The sequence below is a fragment of the Sitophilus oryzae genome, unplaced genomic scaffold (genome assembly GCF_002938485.1).
Source record: "Sitophilus oryzae breed Bouriz unplaced genomic scaffold, Soryzae_2.0 scaffold_1112_pilon_pilon, whole genome shotgun sequence".
In the NCBI taxonomy this organism is placed as follows: domain Eukaryota; kingdom Metazoa; phylum Arthropoda; class Insecta; order Coleoptera; family Curculionidae; genus Sitophilus; species Sitophilus oryzae.
Genome location: NW_022145741.1, coordinates 474,410 through 493,023, shown reverse-complemented (window position 1 = coordinate 493,023; position 18,614 = coordinate 474,410). Strand labels below are relative to the sequence as shown.

The 18,614-nt window shown below is 30.1% G+C and overlaps 3 protein-coding genes across 6 annotated transcripts; 1 reads left to right on the top strand and 2 right to left on the bottom strand.

Moving 5' to 3' along the window:
* Window positions 1-296: 296 nt before the first annotated feature.
* Window positions 297-2,531, bottom strand: LOC115882514 (N6-adenosine-methyltransferase subunit METTL3). The gene is made up of 7 exons (XM_030900614.1): window positions 2,479-2,531; window positions 1,867-2,432; window positions 1,653-1,811; window positions 1,478-1,601; window positions 1,101-1,427; window positions 632-1,040; window positions 297-575 (listed from the first exon to the last, which is right to left on the bottom strand). Exons 2-7 carry the CDS (start codon window positions 2,332-2,334, stop codon window positions 392-394), a joined length of 1,671 nt encoding a protein of 556 aa, XP_030756474.1. The 5' UTR covers window positions 2,335-2,432; window positions 2,479-2,531; the 3' UTR covers window positions 297-391.
* Window positions 2,532-8,325: 5,794 nt separating this feature from the next.
* LOC115882488 (zinc finger protein 568-like) lies at window positions 8,326-9,954 on the top strand. The gene is made up of 5 exons (XM_030900567.1): window positions 8,326-8,544; window positions 8,612-8,902; window positions 8,961-9,271; window positions 9,324-9,494; window positions 9,550-9,954. The coding sequence occupies exons 1-5, from the start codon at window positions 8,365-8,367 to the stop codon at window positions 9,776-9,778; spliced, it is 1,182 nt and encodes a 393-aa protein (XP_030756427.1). The 5' UTR covers window positions 8,326-8,364; the 3' UTR covers window positions 9,779-9,954.
* Window positions 9,949-12,729, bottom strand: LOC115882496 (CDC42 small effector protein homolog). Of its 4 annotated transcripts, none has more exons than XM_030900577.1 (4): window positions 12,594-12,729; window positions 11,962-12,047; window positions 11,760-11,895; window positions 9,949-11,706 (listed from the first exon to the last, which is right to left on the bottom strand). In XM_030900577.1, the coding sequence occupies exons 2-4, from the start codon at window positions 12,045-12,047 to the stop codon at window positions 11,686-11,688; spliced, it is 243 nt and encodes an 80-aa protein (XP_030756437.1). In that variant the 5' UTR covers window positions 12,594-12,729; the 3' UTR covers window positions 9,949-11,685. The 4 variants fall into 4 exon arrangements, with proteins under 4 accessions (XP_030756437.1, XP_030756444.1, XP_030756452.1 ...); XM_030900584.1 differs by having other exon boundaries at window positions 12,590-12,688; XM_030900592.1 differs by lacking the exon at window positions 12,594-12,729 and adding an exon at window positions 12,357-12,457.
* Window positions 12,730-18,614: the final 5,885 nt, after the last annotated feature.

The following is an 18,614-nucleotide window of genomic DNA, read 5'->3' as shown; positions in this document are numbered from 1 at the left end:
TTAGACCAATAAATACCTCAATCTAATGTATACGAATCTAGTAATTATTTATTAATATAGGTATTCAGAGAAATTTTATAAACAAAGAATGGTAATTACCCAAAGAATATTTTATTATCAGGCATTATGAGATTTACAGAAAATTGATTTTTAACTTGAACCATTCTCTCCGAAGTTGTAAAAATAGTTTTCTGACCTAAATAAAACTGCTGGTATCTAGATGAAATCAAAAAAATTACCATGTTTGTAGGTGTGTGTTGACAAGGTCAATCTGGGTCAATCTAAAACTATTAAAAAACTCGATATTCTTATTTTTTTATTCATAAAAACTAGGTAATGAAAAAACATAGATTTTGAACTTAAGAACCTAATTATATGTTATCGAACTAAATTAGTGTGCATTATCGGGTGGTGGAGCCATACAATTGCCTGTAGGATATCTTTTCTTAAAATTCTCTATGAGTAAGGGATCAATAAGTCTAATTCCATCAACTTGGTTACCTAATGTTATCCAATTTGGTTGTATATTATGTGGCCTTCCAAAAAGCTCAATTTTTCTAGTACCAGGGGATAATCTAAGATAAAAACAGTCATATTTACCAATTATAAATAATAATCAAATTGTGCTTACCTCTCAATCATACCATATATCTCATCAGGTTTATGACTGGTAGCCCTAACCTCTGCAACTATAACATCTGAATCTAAACCTCTATTCAAGTCCTTGGGGTTACCTTTCATACCAACCAAACAGTGTTCTTTTCCATGATTCAACCAATGCCCTGTTCTACCTGTCCTGATAATTCTTTGAAGTTGATTCGTTTTAACCCAAATAATTTCATCCACTCTCTCATAGCCCCACAAATTCAAACATTCCCTTCCTAATTCCATAGCCCTACCAGTGACCCATAGAAAAATCAAACCATCATCTTGCAACTGAGGAATACCAAGTTGTCTCATTTCATCATCTGACATAGTGCCATAAGGTAGTTCCATGTGGATGTCCCATGGAGGGTCAGCCATAATGACTGCAAATTTACCTAAAATCCATTAAAGAACAAAAAATAAGGTAGGTTATTGAGAAAACTAAAAATATAGACCTAAAACAGTCATATCTAAGTAACGTAGATCACACTGAACCCACTGAGGAGGATACAAGGTGGTGCTTTCAACTCTTCCAACGATAGGCTTATTTTGAATTGTCATATGATGGTCCGTACTTTTTCCTGCTCTATCTACTTCATAATGAACATATTTGCAAGTGTCCATGTGAAAACAGGTGTTTAAAAATGAACAGTCGCCTAATGATTCATCTGTATGTTTCTGAATAATTTTCTTGAAATGTAGCTTTTTACAATCAGTAATTCCATTTTTTTCACAGTCTAATTTTGTGCCATGGGGGCAGAATTCCATAAGTTGCTTTCCTCCTAATAAAAAACAGATATAAAATGTTAGTTCATAAAAATCAGCGATTCACCTTGAGATTTGAATCTCTCTGTCAAAGACCTTTCTTTTGCGGTTGGTTTACTTAACAAGTCCATAATCTCCTCCCCAATCTTCTTAGTTTCTTTTTCTTTAGTAGACGGCATAGAAAGAAGTGACTAAAATAAAGGGTATAATAGAAAGTTTAAGGGAAATTTCTGATTTCTAACTAATATATCTGTTGTAGGTTCTTTCTTTTCTTTTTTTCTTTTATCATCATGATCATTTTCTTCACAATTTATACTAGTCTCTTTTCTTTTTCTTTTCAAAGTATCTTTTAATGTTGGTCTCTCTGGTTCATCTATAAATTCAGCTATCATGGCATTCACCTAACAACAAATTTTGTGCAACTTAAAATATATAAAAATGTATTTTTATGTGTACCTTAGTCACTTCCACTGATGCAACTTCTAAAAAAACTAGTCCATCTTTCACAGAATCTTTAACCATAATCAGCTTCTGCATTGAAAACTTTTGCAATAAATTGCATACTTGCTTGTGCAATACTTCTGCAGATGATATAGGCTTTATTCTCCCAACCAAATCACTAGAGGATGTGGGTAAAGGTAATGTTACATTGGCAAGTTCTTTTAAAAGCATTTTCTCGAGTTCGGGATCGATTTTTACAGGGTCATCAATGTCAACAGCCTTTTCCGTTTTTATTTTAATTTCATCTTTTACGGTTACACCAGCAGTAGGTGTAAAAGTCTCAGATTTGGTTACAGTGAATCTAGTGGTTACCAAATTCGAGCCTAGAATATCTTGTCTCTCTTTTTTTCGTTTCTCTAGGCGTTCCCTGAAACTATTGCGCTTCCTTTGAACCTCTTGTATTTCTTCCCAAGCGTCAGACATTATTTAAGTAAAAGTTTTAGAAATTTGAAAAACCATAAACAATTTTTTTTCTCCCAAATATAACTGAATACCACAAAACACCACTAAACCTCTGACTAAATACATTATGTGTTTTTAAAGCTTCAACTGTATTATAACCTCACCAAAAACTGAATCATAAATTATAAACTGAATATAACCAAAAAATTAATTCTTCTCTACAAAGTTACAATTTTTTTAATCGATTATATGGGCCATATTATATATGGCCTAAGCTACCAGAGCTATCCGGCTTGTTAATAAGGTACTTTCCTCAATAGGACTATCCCGCCCAAAAAAAGTAGGCGTGTCTTTTTTGCTGCCAGCTGCCAGGGTAATCTGGACGGTTCTTCTTTGTTTACGAGGAATCCAAACCGCGGTTCTCGGCCAAATTATTTTTAGTAACTTACCGAAGTGGAAAGAGCATATGGAGTGTAGAATGTAGTCGCAACCTCTACACTCCATTAGAGAGCATAAAGTAACTAAATTATTTTAACTACGATAACTAATTTATTGATAAAGGTGTGGATCCGGTGGTTGACCTTGAAATGAGTTTTTGCTGCATATAGTCTGGAATTATTTTCAGTAGAAAACAAATATGTGCTTTTCAGTGTTTTTTTGTCAATATATACCGTATGATCGAAAAAACGGCCTCCAGTTGGCTGGGAAATGACGCTTGAGGACATTTCCCATATAAAATGACAGCGATCTTCATTTCATAGTCATCGCTGACGCTATTTTTTTTCAATCATAGTACGCGTTATATTATTTACATTATTATTTTAATATATCGCACAACACGTGAACGCTTATTATGTATTTTCATTGTCAATAAAATTAAATAGAAATAAAACTCTAGGTTCCTATAATTAATCTAAATTCTCTAGATTATTATGCTACGTTTAAAAAGTGCTTTATTAAAAATTCAGATAATTAAAAGGGATGTGTCCAAGTTTTTTCTTTTTTTTAATTTTTAAATGCTGTAGCTCCATATCATGTTCCTAATAGGTTTGATTTGGTTTGGTTTGGTTTGGATTCCATCAAAACTACGGAGGCCTTAAAAACAGCAACATTAACAGCAACATTTCAGCAACATTAACAATTACCTTGTTTAATTCTGCTTATACATATATTTGCATTAATTTTTCTTCTACCTTAAGATTTCTCTGTTCTTACACCTAATTTATGTGATTTTCTTAGCATATATGATTTATAAACTATATTTTTCCTAATGGAAGGATGGAAGGATATGCAAAATTAAAATATTTTAACATTTTTTTCCAGACAAAGCATAATATAGTATTAAGATTAAGACATAACAATTATTATAAGAAAGATCTTAATATAAATCACAAATCAGAAACTAACTAAGTCTTAATTTGGTCTTGTATAAACACAGGTATAATAAAACTAATAAGATGATAAGATCAAAACTCAACCTTCACCATATTGTCAAGATTTGGCATTATAACAAGAAATTACAGTAAATTAAGAAAAGAATATCAAAGTATTCGATATTAAATACTGTAATGGATTCTACGACACAAACCATCTCCCTTCTAGAGAGAAAAATATAAAACATAAAGCTTATTTTAGTCTTATCAAAACTCTTCGATAAAATATATGTCTAAAATTGCTATTAATCCACTAACTTCATATTTTTAAGAAATTATATGATACAAACATTATAATCAAAGTATATTATATTAGTAACATTATCGGTAAAATGTTACCTCTATCTCCCATTGGCGTGTATTTTTCTATAAGACTCGTCATGGTAGTACTTCACATCAATACATATAATCAAAACTATTGTTGCCTGTAAATAACTAGAAATTAAATAACTTGAAAGAAATAAAATAATTCTAATAAGTTTAAAACCATTAAGAAAAAATCCGTAAATGATAATTTTTAATTCTAATGTAAATACAGGGTTGTTCACCACATACGACACGGAGTATTGTAGTTAAATGATTAGATTTTTACAAATTGTAAGTTTTAGTTTCGTTGAAGGACTATTAGAGCTACAATTTAAAAATATTTTTACAAGATACAGAGTGTCCCAAATGAATAAAAAATATCAAAGTTGTATTTTTTTAAATGGAACACCCTGTATATTATTGAATTTTTAGTTTCTACGATTAAAACAAAGGTAAATTTGATTAAGGTTTATTACACTTAAACCTCGCCGTTTTTGAAATATTTTCAATTTTGAGAAATTGCAGTATAAATTTTAAGGCTTTATTTCTCTGAGTGTATCAAAGTTTTTAATACTAAATATTTACTGAAGTTTATTTATTGATTAGTTATTGTGTTGCAATAATAAAAATTATACTACCTTATACAGAGTGTCTAAAATTTTATTTTAAATAATTACTAGCTTTAAACGGCAATAACTTGTTTAATTTAAATGGAACGCCCTGTAGATTTTAGGAGAATCAGGTGCATAATTTAATTGTCTATCAAATTGTATTATTGTTATTCTGCCGTTTTTAATAAGATGTTTGCCAGATCATTTTTGCAATTTTCAGTACCCGTGTGTAATATTCGGACACAAAGTTTTTTAAATGTTCCTCTAAACTGGATGAATTTATATATATAAACTGGATGGGAATAATGATAGGTTTACAAGATATTGGAATTACAAGAATTACAGGAATTACAAGATAAAGTTGTCGTACCAGATTTTTATGAGTGCAACTGTACACTCAAATCTCGCATCTCGCGACAAGCCTTGTATATTATTTGGTTTTTGTAATAGAGTAGTGTTTATATTGTCGCGACCTAGCTGGGGGTTGTTTGCTAGGGTCGCTATACCAGGTTCTCTCTCTCAATCAAAACAACCATTGAACAAAATGTGCATTTATTTAATATTAAGTTCACAGTATATAACAATTTCGGAGAATGCCAAGACTTAACGGTTTACTTAAATAAGTACTTACAGGAACATCTTCAGTCTGCGCTGTCTTCTGCTAACGGACTGATAACGCGAATTACTGACCGTAATAATGCGACTCACATCGACGGACTCACTCCTCGACTCTCTTCAGCATACATTTTTATATTTTCTATCCCTCGTGGTCATCGCCGGTTACGTCGTTCAATCTGTTTTCATCTAATTACATTCACCCGGCTATGACCATGAGGCAATCGAACTTTGGTAGCCTGCGTTTGATTATCGACCCGAGATTGTTGTATTTTAATTGTTTAATTATTAATGTTATTTAAAAACATATCTGGGTCGATGTCATGCAGGTAACCGATCTCTTGGGCCTATATCAAATTGTTTTTTCCCAATTTGATCTAAACCCAAGTTGACATCTATTTAAGTCTTGACAATATAATATAAAATTCTGTAATGACGTTATAAGACCATAATAAAAGTTAATTTTTTTCTTTTTAATGTATTTAAATAAAACCTTGTTTTTGAAAAAGTTTTTTTTCTTAAATTTATTTTTTACTTTTTAGTTATGCTGGTTTCTCAGTGCCACACACTTAAAGAATTCTTTTTCTTAAATAACTTCTTATGGGCATCCTAATAATAGTAATAATATGTATATCGATTTTCATTAAAAAAGGAGAACTTAAAAAAAAAACGACAGCTGTCAAATTTGACAGTTCAAATGTGAGACAGATAAAATGAAAACCGACTATGGGGTAGGGAGCATCCAATATATCGATTTTTATCAAAATCGGACAACTTTGAGATTTTTTTTTCAGCTGTCAAATTTGACAGCTCAATTTTTTTTTCATTTTAACCCATGGCCATCCTATATATAGATTTTTATCAAAATCGGACAACTTTGAAATTTTTGACAGCTGTCAAATTTGACAGTTCATTTTTGTTTTGTCATCTGTCATTCCAACGAGAAGATCCTTGACAGTGATAGATGTGTCTGTCATTTTAATTTCAGAGTAGTTTATTTTATTTTACAAAGAAATAAGTTGGTACAACTGGAACGCATAGCAGGAAATTAATATATGTATTTAAAATTTGACTGACAAGTAACTTCAAAATATTGTGAAAAAAACTGTATAAAACTGAAAAAATGTAATCGAGTTATTTTATTTACTAAAAACCGGTATGTGTTAATACAAAACAAACAAAAACAAGACACCACATACCAAAAAATATAAAAAAGAACTATTTCTTACTTTCAAGCTTTATGAAACTTCCGGCATTTATGATTATATTTATCAATATAACTTATGTACAAATAATACAAATTTGTAATATTCCACAGGAATAAATAAAACAACATAAATAAAACAAACTATTTTATTAATAATAACACTTACCAAACTTTATACCTCACAGGATGATTAATTAACTTTAATCTGAATTTTTTTAAACCAGTACCTTTTGACATTATTTTTCTGCAGTACTAAAATCCATTATTTATCTATCGTGTGATGTCGATATTTTATAGCTACTCCAGTTTTTAGTATGTGTTTAGTATGGTCCTACCATATTCGAGATGCACTTATCTACGACGAGATGGTATACGAACTTTATTGATAGTAACTTTATTGGTGTATCTGTATAAGACTTTCTGCCTGGGCAGCGAGTATTAACCATAAACTGTGCTCTGGGTTCTACAGTTAATTTTCACTCGATTTTTCCTCCACATGACTTCAAAAGACACAAAACACACGTAATAACAGTAATAACACGAATTAAAATGCATCATCTTTCAAACCGCAGGGTATTTGACAAAAGTTGTCACAACATTATAACCTATAATTTGGCAAGACTTTGACAAACGTCAAAAATCTAAAGGCGAGTTCATACGCATCGGCGTCCGTTTGTCGTCCATCGTTTCGTCTAACCCTTGGTCAAACCAATAAAATTGAAATACGATCTGTCATTTTTGAAATAAACCAATAAAACTGGTTAAAAACAACAAGTGACGACGCATGACGAATTTATATTTAAACCCATCCATCGCTAACTTAAAAATTATTAGAAACTTTTTTTAGTAAAATAAATAGATTGGTATAGGACGTCATCTGCTTTTCTTCTGTCATCGTCTGTCGAAATCTTACCTGAGAAAAAAAACAGAGTATACAAAGCAAGTTAAATAAAAGCTTGTAAAATAAGCTAGGGACTGCTTTCCATTGGTAAAGATACCTCTTACCATAACAACATTAGACGTCCTTAAAACCTACAATATTATTACGACAACTATTATAAAATAAATTGCACTTGATGATATTATTATCATATTATGATGAATATTAACAAAATTTGCTTTGTATGTAGCCTCTTAAGATTGTTCAATAGATATTTTATTGGGTATTTCTTTAATTCTTGTTTGTAACTCCTGGCATGTTTTTTAATTTTAATTAATTATCTATTCTCTACAGTTAAATGTTTAATTAATTTTTTCATTGTTACTTTTCGAGGAGTATGCGCGGTTAACGATTCATTTGTTTAGATAAAAGTATTGTGTAAATAAAATTCAGTTTCAGTCAATTACAGTATTTTTTTAATATGACCCTGTCTATCAATAGTTTATTTTCTGTGAAATTTTTTGATACGTTTTAATCCGGCCCTGACTCGGCACCCATAATGTTGTTTTCAAGGTCAAATTTTATAGAAATTTAAAACAATGGGATCTGGGCGTGCCTTTACCATTTCAAATATAACTTTATAAGGAGGTTGTTCTGAAGCAAGGGTTTTTTTTCCTATTTTTGGCCACTTGTCTATTACGACATTCAGCCAGCTTATTTCTTATTATTTAATTAGCGTTTAAAATTGGACAAATACAGACTCACACACACATTTAACACCCATGTCCGAGGCCGGAATCGAACCGGCGACCTTGCGTCTACTAGAAAGCGACGCAATCATTTCGACCACAAGGCCGACATCAAACAAGGGTTCTGAAGTCCACAGTAGCAACTGTAGTTGATCCAAAACACTTAAGAAGAAGAGATAATTATAAAGTGTCAATCTGTGGTCAACGGTCAACTACATTCGACATATGTCACTGTCAAATTCAAATAAAAATGGAGGCCCAAGAAAGCAAAACATTGCAATCAAACAGTTTATTAAATTATTATTTAACCATGAATATCAATAATATTTGTAGGATATGCTTAGAAAAATGTGGTAAATTAACTCAGATATTCGATCCAGTAAAACCTGCACATTTTTCTTTTCTGATAATGGCGTGCGCTTCAGTACAGGTAATACCAAGGTAATACCCTCCAGATTTCCCATTGATGTTTTTTTCTTGTTTATTTCTTTATGAAGGTACACGAAGGTGATGGTTTACCACCGTATATTTGCCAGCGGTGTGTATCACGTTTGAACATAGCTTTCCAGTTTAAAACCCAGTGTGAGTCGTCCGATTCAAAACTAAGAGAATGTTTCAAGAATTACAGTTTGTCCAATACTTCTGATTTTTCTGAATTTATTGAATCAGATAAAGATCAAGGTGACACAAATTGCCAGTCAGGCAATGGGGCCAGTGAAGCTGAAAACAATCAAGCCATGGTGCCCAAGGAAGACACTAATATACAACATGTAGTTGAAATTAAGAATGTATAAAAATATGTTGAAATTTCAAAAAGATACTCCTGTTTACTTTATTTTTTTTAAGGTCGAGAACAGATGTATGGAGAAACAGAACAATTTACCTAATAAAGAAGAGAACAATGATCTATCAGAATATAAAATACAATATGCAAATAGCTGTGAGAAAGAAGATATAACTGTACAATTTGATGATATTAATATATTTAATGAAAACGAAGAAACAGATAAAGATTCTGACCAGAAATCTAGAAAAATATTGAAAATGCATCAGTGTAAAACATGTGGAAAAGTTTTTAAGTCCAAATCAAGTTTAGTTCACCATGTAAGGACACACACTGGTGAAAGACCATATGTATGCCATCTATGTCAAAAGCGGTGTAGTATAACAATATAAAAATTATTTAACCAAATAAAATGGCTTTTCTAGATTTGTAAATGGCGGTCATCTACATACTCACATGAGAATACATACAGGAGAGAAAAATCATATATGTTTAGCATGTAATAAAGCTTTTGCCACAGCTCAACAACTAACAAAGCATACTATAGCAATACACACTTCTGAAAGACCTTATGGATGTACTTACTGTACAAAAAGGTAAATACAATAAAGTAATAACTTTTTGCATAAAAAACTTCTTAAATTATAATAGGTTTGCAAGTTCCAGTAATTTAAGCACTCACATCAAGATCCATACTGGTGAAAAGAATTTCCATTGTGAGTATTGTGGTAAAACTTTTTCTACAAAGGGTCAGCTACAACAACACATGTTAGTACATACAGGTGAAAAAGCATTCCTATGTGAATTCTGTAATAAAAGGTTTTCACAAAAAGCTCACTTAATTCGACACTTAAAAACACATAAAAATCCTTCAGAATAATATATTATCTTTTTTTTGTATATAATTCATACAGTATCTACTTCTAATTACTATAAGACTGATATATTTATTTTATTATTATTTGTAATTATTTTTAAGTTTCTATTCTCTAGAATAACAGTATATATAAAAAAATTTTTAGTATACATTGAATAAAAAACAAATACTTCAATAGATGATTTATTTACAAGTACAGGTATCTTTAGGATATAATACATAAATATATAAAAAACATAATTTTATTGCAAATCAACTATGCTGAGGTCACCTCACGTGACACCAAATCATTAGTCTGAATATTATTGTTCTATATGAATAAGACAGAGTACCTTTATATGTGTTCTCTTAAAAAGTCAACAGTACAAAACAGCTACTTTTAACAAGTTTATAATATTATTTGTGCTTTTTTATGTACTGACAATGTTCAAAAATATATCTATTACTTCCTAAATTTTTATGTCCAAGTTTGAAAAATGTCTTCTAGAAGTTCTATGAATATGCTCTTGGCGTAAAACATTCACAAAAAGTAAATTTTATATTAAACTATAGCACTGTAAAAAATACAATCAATGTATAAATGTGCCCTAATAAGACTCTAAAAATATTTATATTAAATAAAAGGCAGAAGAGAATGATCTTCAAATGGCAGCCGACATTGAATCAGAATTTAAATATGAACCAATCCCTGATGGTGAATACAGTAAGCAGTAAGCTTTGGTGTTACAACAGTAAAATAAAACATTAATTCACCAGAATACACCAAAACACTTGGCATGATATCATCATCAGCAGATAAAAACTCAAGAGTTTTAACTATCTTGTTAGTTAAACGCGCGTCTTGTGTTAAAAGTATTTTGGTTTATTGTGGTGAATTCGTGATTTATTTTGCTCCAATGTCAGCTGAATAATAATATAAAATATAAATGAGTTCAAAAATTTCAATCTTAATTTATATTTAGTATGGCAGTTTTTGGTATAGTAAGTAATATTATGTTAATATCAATCTATATTCAACAAAAATCCATTAAGCCTAGTATCTATAATTATCTTCAAAGTCCATATTAAATAGCTACCTAGCAATCAATCTTTCTTAAGCATCAGACCCCATTCACATTGAGAGACTTGTCCACTACGCGTCGAGTTGGTTCTATTATACATTATGAATGGAGTGTATTCACAGGGCGACGCAGTTTGAAGCAGCGCTGGTTTTCGGTTTCATTACGTTGTCGTTGTCGCACTGTAGTCTGATCTACCATTAATACGAAGGGGCGCGAATAGGCGGCGTGGGAAGTTTAGTCCTTATGAAGCTTAGAATGGGAGTGGACGACTGATTGTACACATCTTTTTCGAAGAACTATCGATAAATTTAGGCACGACATGGCTTGTAGCGTAAGTGTTTAGACTTGATTGGCGAGTGGACAAAACTCACTCAGTATGAACCTAGCCGTATGTTTAGGTAACGTTTTCAATATAAATTAAACATGTTTGTTCTTTTTAACCAATTACAAAAAAAAAGATTAATAAAGTATTTACAAAACAATAGTTTAATAGGAAAAACTATTAATAATGAAAAACATAAATATATACAAGCCTACAAAAAAGTACGTGACCATGTGCTCAATTGAAACTTAAAACAGTCTTTTTATCTCCTTAATTCACGTCAGTAAAAAATAAAATTGTTTTATGAAAAATCCCCACCCTTTGTAAATATATTCCCCATATACACATGATCAAAATATAAAATTAAGACTATATTCTTTGTTCCGGTTACAAACACCACTTCATAAAAATCAAATAAATAAAAAAATTGTTAGTAGTTTGGCTTGATGTGAAAGATTTAACCATTAAATGTGTCTTAAAGACAATCTAATAAAAACTATAACATCAAAAATATTCCTTTATCACAACTATTGGCACCATTGAGCCTCCTACAAAAAAAAATAGTTTCATATATTATATAATACAAAATTTTATTTTTTACCTTGAATGTGGGATCATATCCTCCTTTACTTCGCATTTGATTCTGTAAAGCTGCCACTTGATCCCCAGGCATTTCTATATCTCGACTGCCAATATGCCCAGTATGGACAAAATTTGTTGGGTTTCCAATCATTGATCTAGAGTAAATATCATTTAGTAAATTTATAATTCAAATAAAATATAGCTGATAAAAAAAATCTAACCTATCTATCCTACGTCTTCGTTTTTGGGGCTGCGCCACACAACAACTGAACCACGAAACCCAAAGATCATTGACTGTGGCCGCCATCTAAAAAGTAAAAATACTGAAAAATTGATGAGCGATGTGTTGAAATCAGTTGACACCTTGAAATTCAAATTGAAAAAGATGAACAGAATATAAAAGTCTACAGTATCTAAAAATAACTGTTTTTTTCAGCTATAGTTTATTAAACAGACAAATTAAATACTTTTTAATTATAAACAGCAATGAATGCTATATTATGGGTTTTTAAAAGGTACAAAAATTAGTAATACAAGAAATAAATTAAAGTTTGAACCACAGATAATTATTGGCGAGTATAATTTGCATTTTTTTATAGATGTTACGAAAACTAACTGAAATTGAACGTGATTTCCACGTTCGTCTAGGCTACGGCTGATTATTAGTATTCTTCGAGGTATTATGCTGATAAAATTATTAATTAAATGACTACATTATTTGTCAAGCGCCTGATAAGGAACCATCCATAAATAGTAATAAATTTCTTACAAAAACCTAACAATTAAATGAATCTACTGAATTACCCTTAAAGTGTAGCCTATTTTAGAAGTAGAATTAATAATATATACCTACATAAAATAAGTCACTATTCACAAAGGAACTATAAAATCAAAAATAACACACAAAACACAACCTCTACCACATACCAGTGTTATTATATGTCAGATAGATGTCAGGATGCCAGATGTCAGATCACAGACAGCATTGTCAACGTCAACAGTGTCAGACATAGAATAACTAACTGAAAGAAATGAAAACTCCTATGTTAAAGCCTGGAAACACGCGCTCGCAGCGATCAAAAGCGGGCTACTGGCAGAACTAAAAGTTCATGCCATATTTTTAAATGGACCTTTACTGCCAGTTCATAAGTTTTTACTTATATTTGGTAATTTCAATCTAGTTTTATGAACTTATTTGTAACAAAACATTTTACAAAATAAAAATAATGTATTTTGATACAAATAAATTAATAATCTAGGTTGAAATTATCCCTGAAATTAGAATAAAACACGAAAAATTTGTAACTTGATTATTTTATTATAACATTGTTAATAAAATTACATATAACACATTCAACACTATACAAGTATATATAAAAGTTATCAGAATTTATACAATCAGTTATAAGTAATTATAAAAAAGGTTATAAATTATAAATAAATAATTCATTATATAAAAGACATATAGTTACCGTGAATATAATTTGGTATAACTTTAATCTCAACTTTAATGACCTATTCAAATAGAAACATCTTACAATTCACATTATATAATACACAAAGCCAAGGGACAAAATTGTTATTAAATCTATTCTCGATGACTCGAAGCATTTTTTTTTCAAATAAAACAGGACATATAGGGCTTATAAATAATACAAGGGTATAGAAAATATATAAATAAGTAAATACAAATATATTTTCAACCTAATGATTAATGATTATACTCGTTTAAATAAATAAATGATCTTTTTAAAATTACTTGTTTGTCTTTGCAAATTTGTATATTTAATATTTATCTAAAAGCGTACACTTACATAAATTACTGCACAACCTTTAAAATTAAGCTTTTAATATGTTATACAAATTCTTGATTCGATATAAATACACTTAAATAAAACTTTAAAATTAATGATCTTCCAAATTTCTGAGACAGCCATTTTGTTGAAAGAATTTGTTTTGATTATGAGAAATTTCATAAAAATTATCACAGGGATTAATTAATCTTATATATGAAACTACTTGGCTTTTAAATTTCACAATCCTATCGTCCAAAATACTCTAAATTCGCAAAAATCCGTAAATATTCCCATAAAAACAAATCACAATTCACTTCCACTTCACAGAAACTGACAGACATTGCCAGATATGGAATGACGTTTATTTTTCAATTTATTTTACTGATCTAACTGATCCGGGTCACTTAGAAATTAAATTTTTATTAAATTATTTAATTATAATTGTTTCTGGCGAAAGCAACTTCATATCAATGTTTATTCATAGGGTAACAAAGCACATCGCTGTAAAATTATCAACATTTTATATAAATATTTATATTTTTCAACTACTCCAACTACTCCAATTACTCCACAGAGAATCAAACGAATTGTTAATTAAACTATACTCTGTGTACTCTGTGGATGACTTGATAAAATCATGATGAAATTAAAGTCCCTAGATGAATATCTAGGGACTTTAGATGAAATTTCTACGCAGCGCCATCTATCCCTCTACTGGCAGAAACTCCGCCGTGTTTCCAAAATTCAAATGGCAGTTTCATCCGCCTGGTGTCAGATAGAGAATAGGCGCATTCAGTAAACACACCGGTTACTCCCAAGTTGAAGATTAATTATCGAATTCAAGAAAACGCTAAAAAAGTTGGAGTGGACTGTTTATTTACAGTACGTCTGTCCGTTCTGTGGCTACGAGGTATCCGTGAGAGGGGAAACGATATATTCTCTCAATGTTTTTCGTAAAAAATTAGGCGACGCGTCCCATCAATAAAAATTCGAGAAATTTGCAAATAGCCAATAAAATGAGTGGGCGGAGCGATTTGCGGTGACGTGCTCGTCAAGTCGACGTATAAAATATATTGCTGTTTATTTAAATGTTTTTTGTCCGCATTCCTTTCATAGACACAGATCCACCAGACGAACTGTACCTATGAAACGTAACTCCTGGCTCTTTCTTATCGCTGCTGCTTTTACACTTGAAAGCTGAACAACTAATCACCATTGGGTATTACCCACCATTGTAATAAAGTTTATACAAAGTTTACTGCACACAAACTATTAAAAATCGCTAAAATTGTCGCTGGCGACCAAATGATGACTCATTGTTTGCCACCAAAAGAAAGGTCTCTAAGGTCTCTGCTAAGGTCATAAATTCTGCTGCAGCCCGCATAGGGGCGTTACATGTCCTTATATTCTTTAGTCATTGGTTTTAACTAGTGATGGGAATAATCGAATTATTTTCACCATCGACAGAGCCATCGAATAATTAGTAAATAATTCATATTTCACAATCGAATTAATAATTCGAATTATTTAGTAGTATTATAAATTTAACCTAAAAATAAATTCGTCCCAGCTAGTGCTCGTCTAGGGGCTATTTTAAACAAATCTGAACCATTGCCATACCTATATTCTATCACTGAATAAAAAAATTAAAAAAAAATTCTTTATACAATGTATTCTATTAACTGTGCCGAAGCCGTTTAATAAATTAAACCATAATTTAAAGTTTTAAATTTAAAAGTGCCGAGTTTATGATTGTTTCAATTCCTATTGAAAAGCTCATATCTAAAATAAAAGCTTCTTCTAAAACGATATAAGTATGTCCTTGTTTACGTGCGGTTCGTATTTCATTTTATTTTATCAGTTGCAATCAATAATTATTTATATAAAAGAAGAAAATTAATTTTAGTGTTCGGTGAAATTTGGGTGGAGATGATTATTTATTATTATGTTATTATTTGGAGTGGAGATGGAAATGAACCAAATAATAGTAGTATTCCTTCGTTCTGAACGAAATGAAAATTTTCACTTAAACTGATTTATTCCTACGTGGTATAGGAAATAACAATGATTTCTGGATTTTTCTATATCGGATCGTTCCTTTCTTTGCCGATTCCCTTTATAAATCAGTTTAAGTGAAAATTTTCAGTTCATTCAGAACGAAAGAATACTACTAATAGTACTATACTAATAGGCTTGTTCCATCATATCCTATTTGTATGTTTTTTAAACGTTTTTGGATACTACTTATTATAATAAGTGCACCATTAAAATTTCAAAACGAAATCTTTTGCCGTTTTCGAGATATGAGAGCTTAAAGTTTGTAACGGCTAGACGAGGCCACGCCCCCTCGTGACGTAGTTCCACTACGCCCTGTGACTACGCCCGACTTCGGCCGTCAATCAGTTCGTAACGGAAACACTCATCTGAATTAATGTGATTTGTCATTTTATCGTTATTTAGACTATTTCGTTGGTTTATTTTCACAAGATGCATTCGGTAGGAGAAGGGTTCAATAAAGCTGATTTGGTCAATCTTCCAGAAGCGGACATTTTTATGATAATGGATTATTTTAATAAAAATAAGGAGTTTATTAGTTCAGAAATGAAGGAAATAAAGTTACGGTAATGGTGTGGATCCGGTGGCTGACCTTGAAACGAGTTTCTGCTGCATATAGTCACAGACACTACGCATGCGCACATCTTCGATGTTGCCAGATTGTAAGTTATTTTGGAATTATTTTCAGTAGAAAACAAATATGTGCTTTTCAGTATTTTTTGTCAATATATACCGTATGATCGAAAAAACGGCGTCCAGTTAACTAGGAAATGAAGATTGAGGACATTTCCCATATAAAATGACAGCGATCTTCATTTTGATAGTCATCGCTGACGCTATTTTTTTTTTCAATCATAGTACGCGGTATATTATTTATATCAAGGATTTATATTATTATTTTAATATTTCGCACAACACGTGAACGCTTATTATGTATTTTCATAGTCAATAAAATTAAATAGAAATAAAACTCTAGATTCCTACTATATTAATTAATCTAATTGCTCTAAATTATTTAGCTACGTTTAAAAAGGGCTTTATTAAAAATTCGGGAAATTATATGTCCAAGTTTTTCCTTTTTTTTTAATTTTTAAATGCTGTAGCTCCATGTCATGTTCATAATAGGTTTTCTGCTACTTTAAGATTTCTCTATTCTTACACCTAATTTATGTGATTTTCTTAGCTATAATATGATTTATAAACCATATTTTTCCTAATGGAAGGATGTAATAGGATATGCAAAATTAAGATATTTTAACATTTATTTTCCAGACAAAGCATAATATAGTATTAAGATTAAGACATAATAAATATTATAAGAAAGATCTTAATATAAATCACAAACTAAGTCTTAATTTGGTCTTGTATAAGCACAGGTAGAAAACTAATAAGATCAAAACTCAACCTTCACCATATTGTCAAGATTTGGCATTATAGGAAACAAGAAATTGCAGTAAATTAAGAAAAGAATATCAAAGTACACGATATTAAATACTGTAATGTATTCTACGACACAAAACATCTCCCTTCTAAAGAGAAAAAGATAAAACATAAAGCTTATTTTAGTCTTATCAACACTCTTCGATAAAATATATGTCTAAACTTGCTATTAATCCACTAACTTGATATTTTTAAGAAATTATATGATACAAACATTACAATCAAAGTATATTATATTAGTAACATTATAGGTAAAATATGTTACCTCTAGCTCCCATTGACGTGTATTGTTCTATAAGACTCGTCATGGTAATATTTCAAAACATCAATATACATATAATGAAAACTATTGTTGCATGTAAATAACTAGAAATTAAATAACTTGAAAGAAATAAAATAATTCTAATAAGTTTAAAACCATTAAGAAAAAAAAAATCCGTAAATGATAATTGTTAATTCTAATGTAAATATATAAATAAATGTTATTATTATGCAACCACTTCCATATCTCTGTTATTATTACGTACAATTTTATATATTCACAATACTTTCATTTCACAATCTTCATTATCCTTCTTACCTTAATTTTGGATATCAAGATAAATCTGAAATTATAAAATTAATTATAGAATTTGTATTATTATTGATTAACACTCAAAAAAAAAATTCAACTGCAAATAATTCGAAAATAAACTGCAATTTGGCAACATCGACGATGTGCGCTTGCGTAGTATCGATGATCAAATGCAGCAAATATGGCCTTCAAGGTCAGCCACCGGAACCACACCTTTACCAAAGTTACAAAGGTACCTCAGTAAACCTTTTAATTTCTATTTTATTTTCCTTCTAAGATATTTTCTATTGCTTAAATACCTATATCTGTATCGGAAAGCAGTGGCGGCTCGCTAGGGTAAAAAAACAAAGGGTTATTTACCCTATATGAAAGAAGGCAACCTATGCATTTTCTTAACTAACCTATGCAATCTTCTTCTATTTGTAACATTAATACAATTAATTAGCATTTTGAGGCTTTTCGGCTAATTATTGAATTAACAATTGTTTATTGTTTATATTAATAATATAATTAAGTTAGAATATGAATATAATTAATATTGAATTAATACATAATAATTGTACAAGTAAATAAGAGACTTTCCTCAAATATATATTTTTTTGTTTCCTTTAATGACTAAAGTAAATTTTAAAGCGCTAGTACCTTAAAGTAATATTATTATATATCGGAGTGTGGGGAAAAACATTTTAACACGCTTGTAGAAAAATATTTTTAATTATTTTTGAAATATTTTAAATTTTAAAAATTTTAATTTAAAAAAAAACAAAAATATATTAATTTTGATCAATTATTTATAAATATTCTCGCCAAAAATTCTCGAAGCAGAAAAAATCAGTGGTTTCATATATAGATGACAAATACTGAATTGATTTTAAGATATGTGATTGACTAGGGCTAGTTCGAGGTTGGTCCGCGAAAAGACGTAATACAATAAATATATAGAAAAATATTTCTACTTTAAGGTAAAAACTGATACGTAAGCTATGTACTTTTTTCTTACAGATCCGGC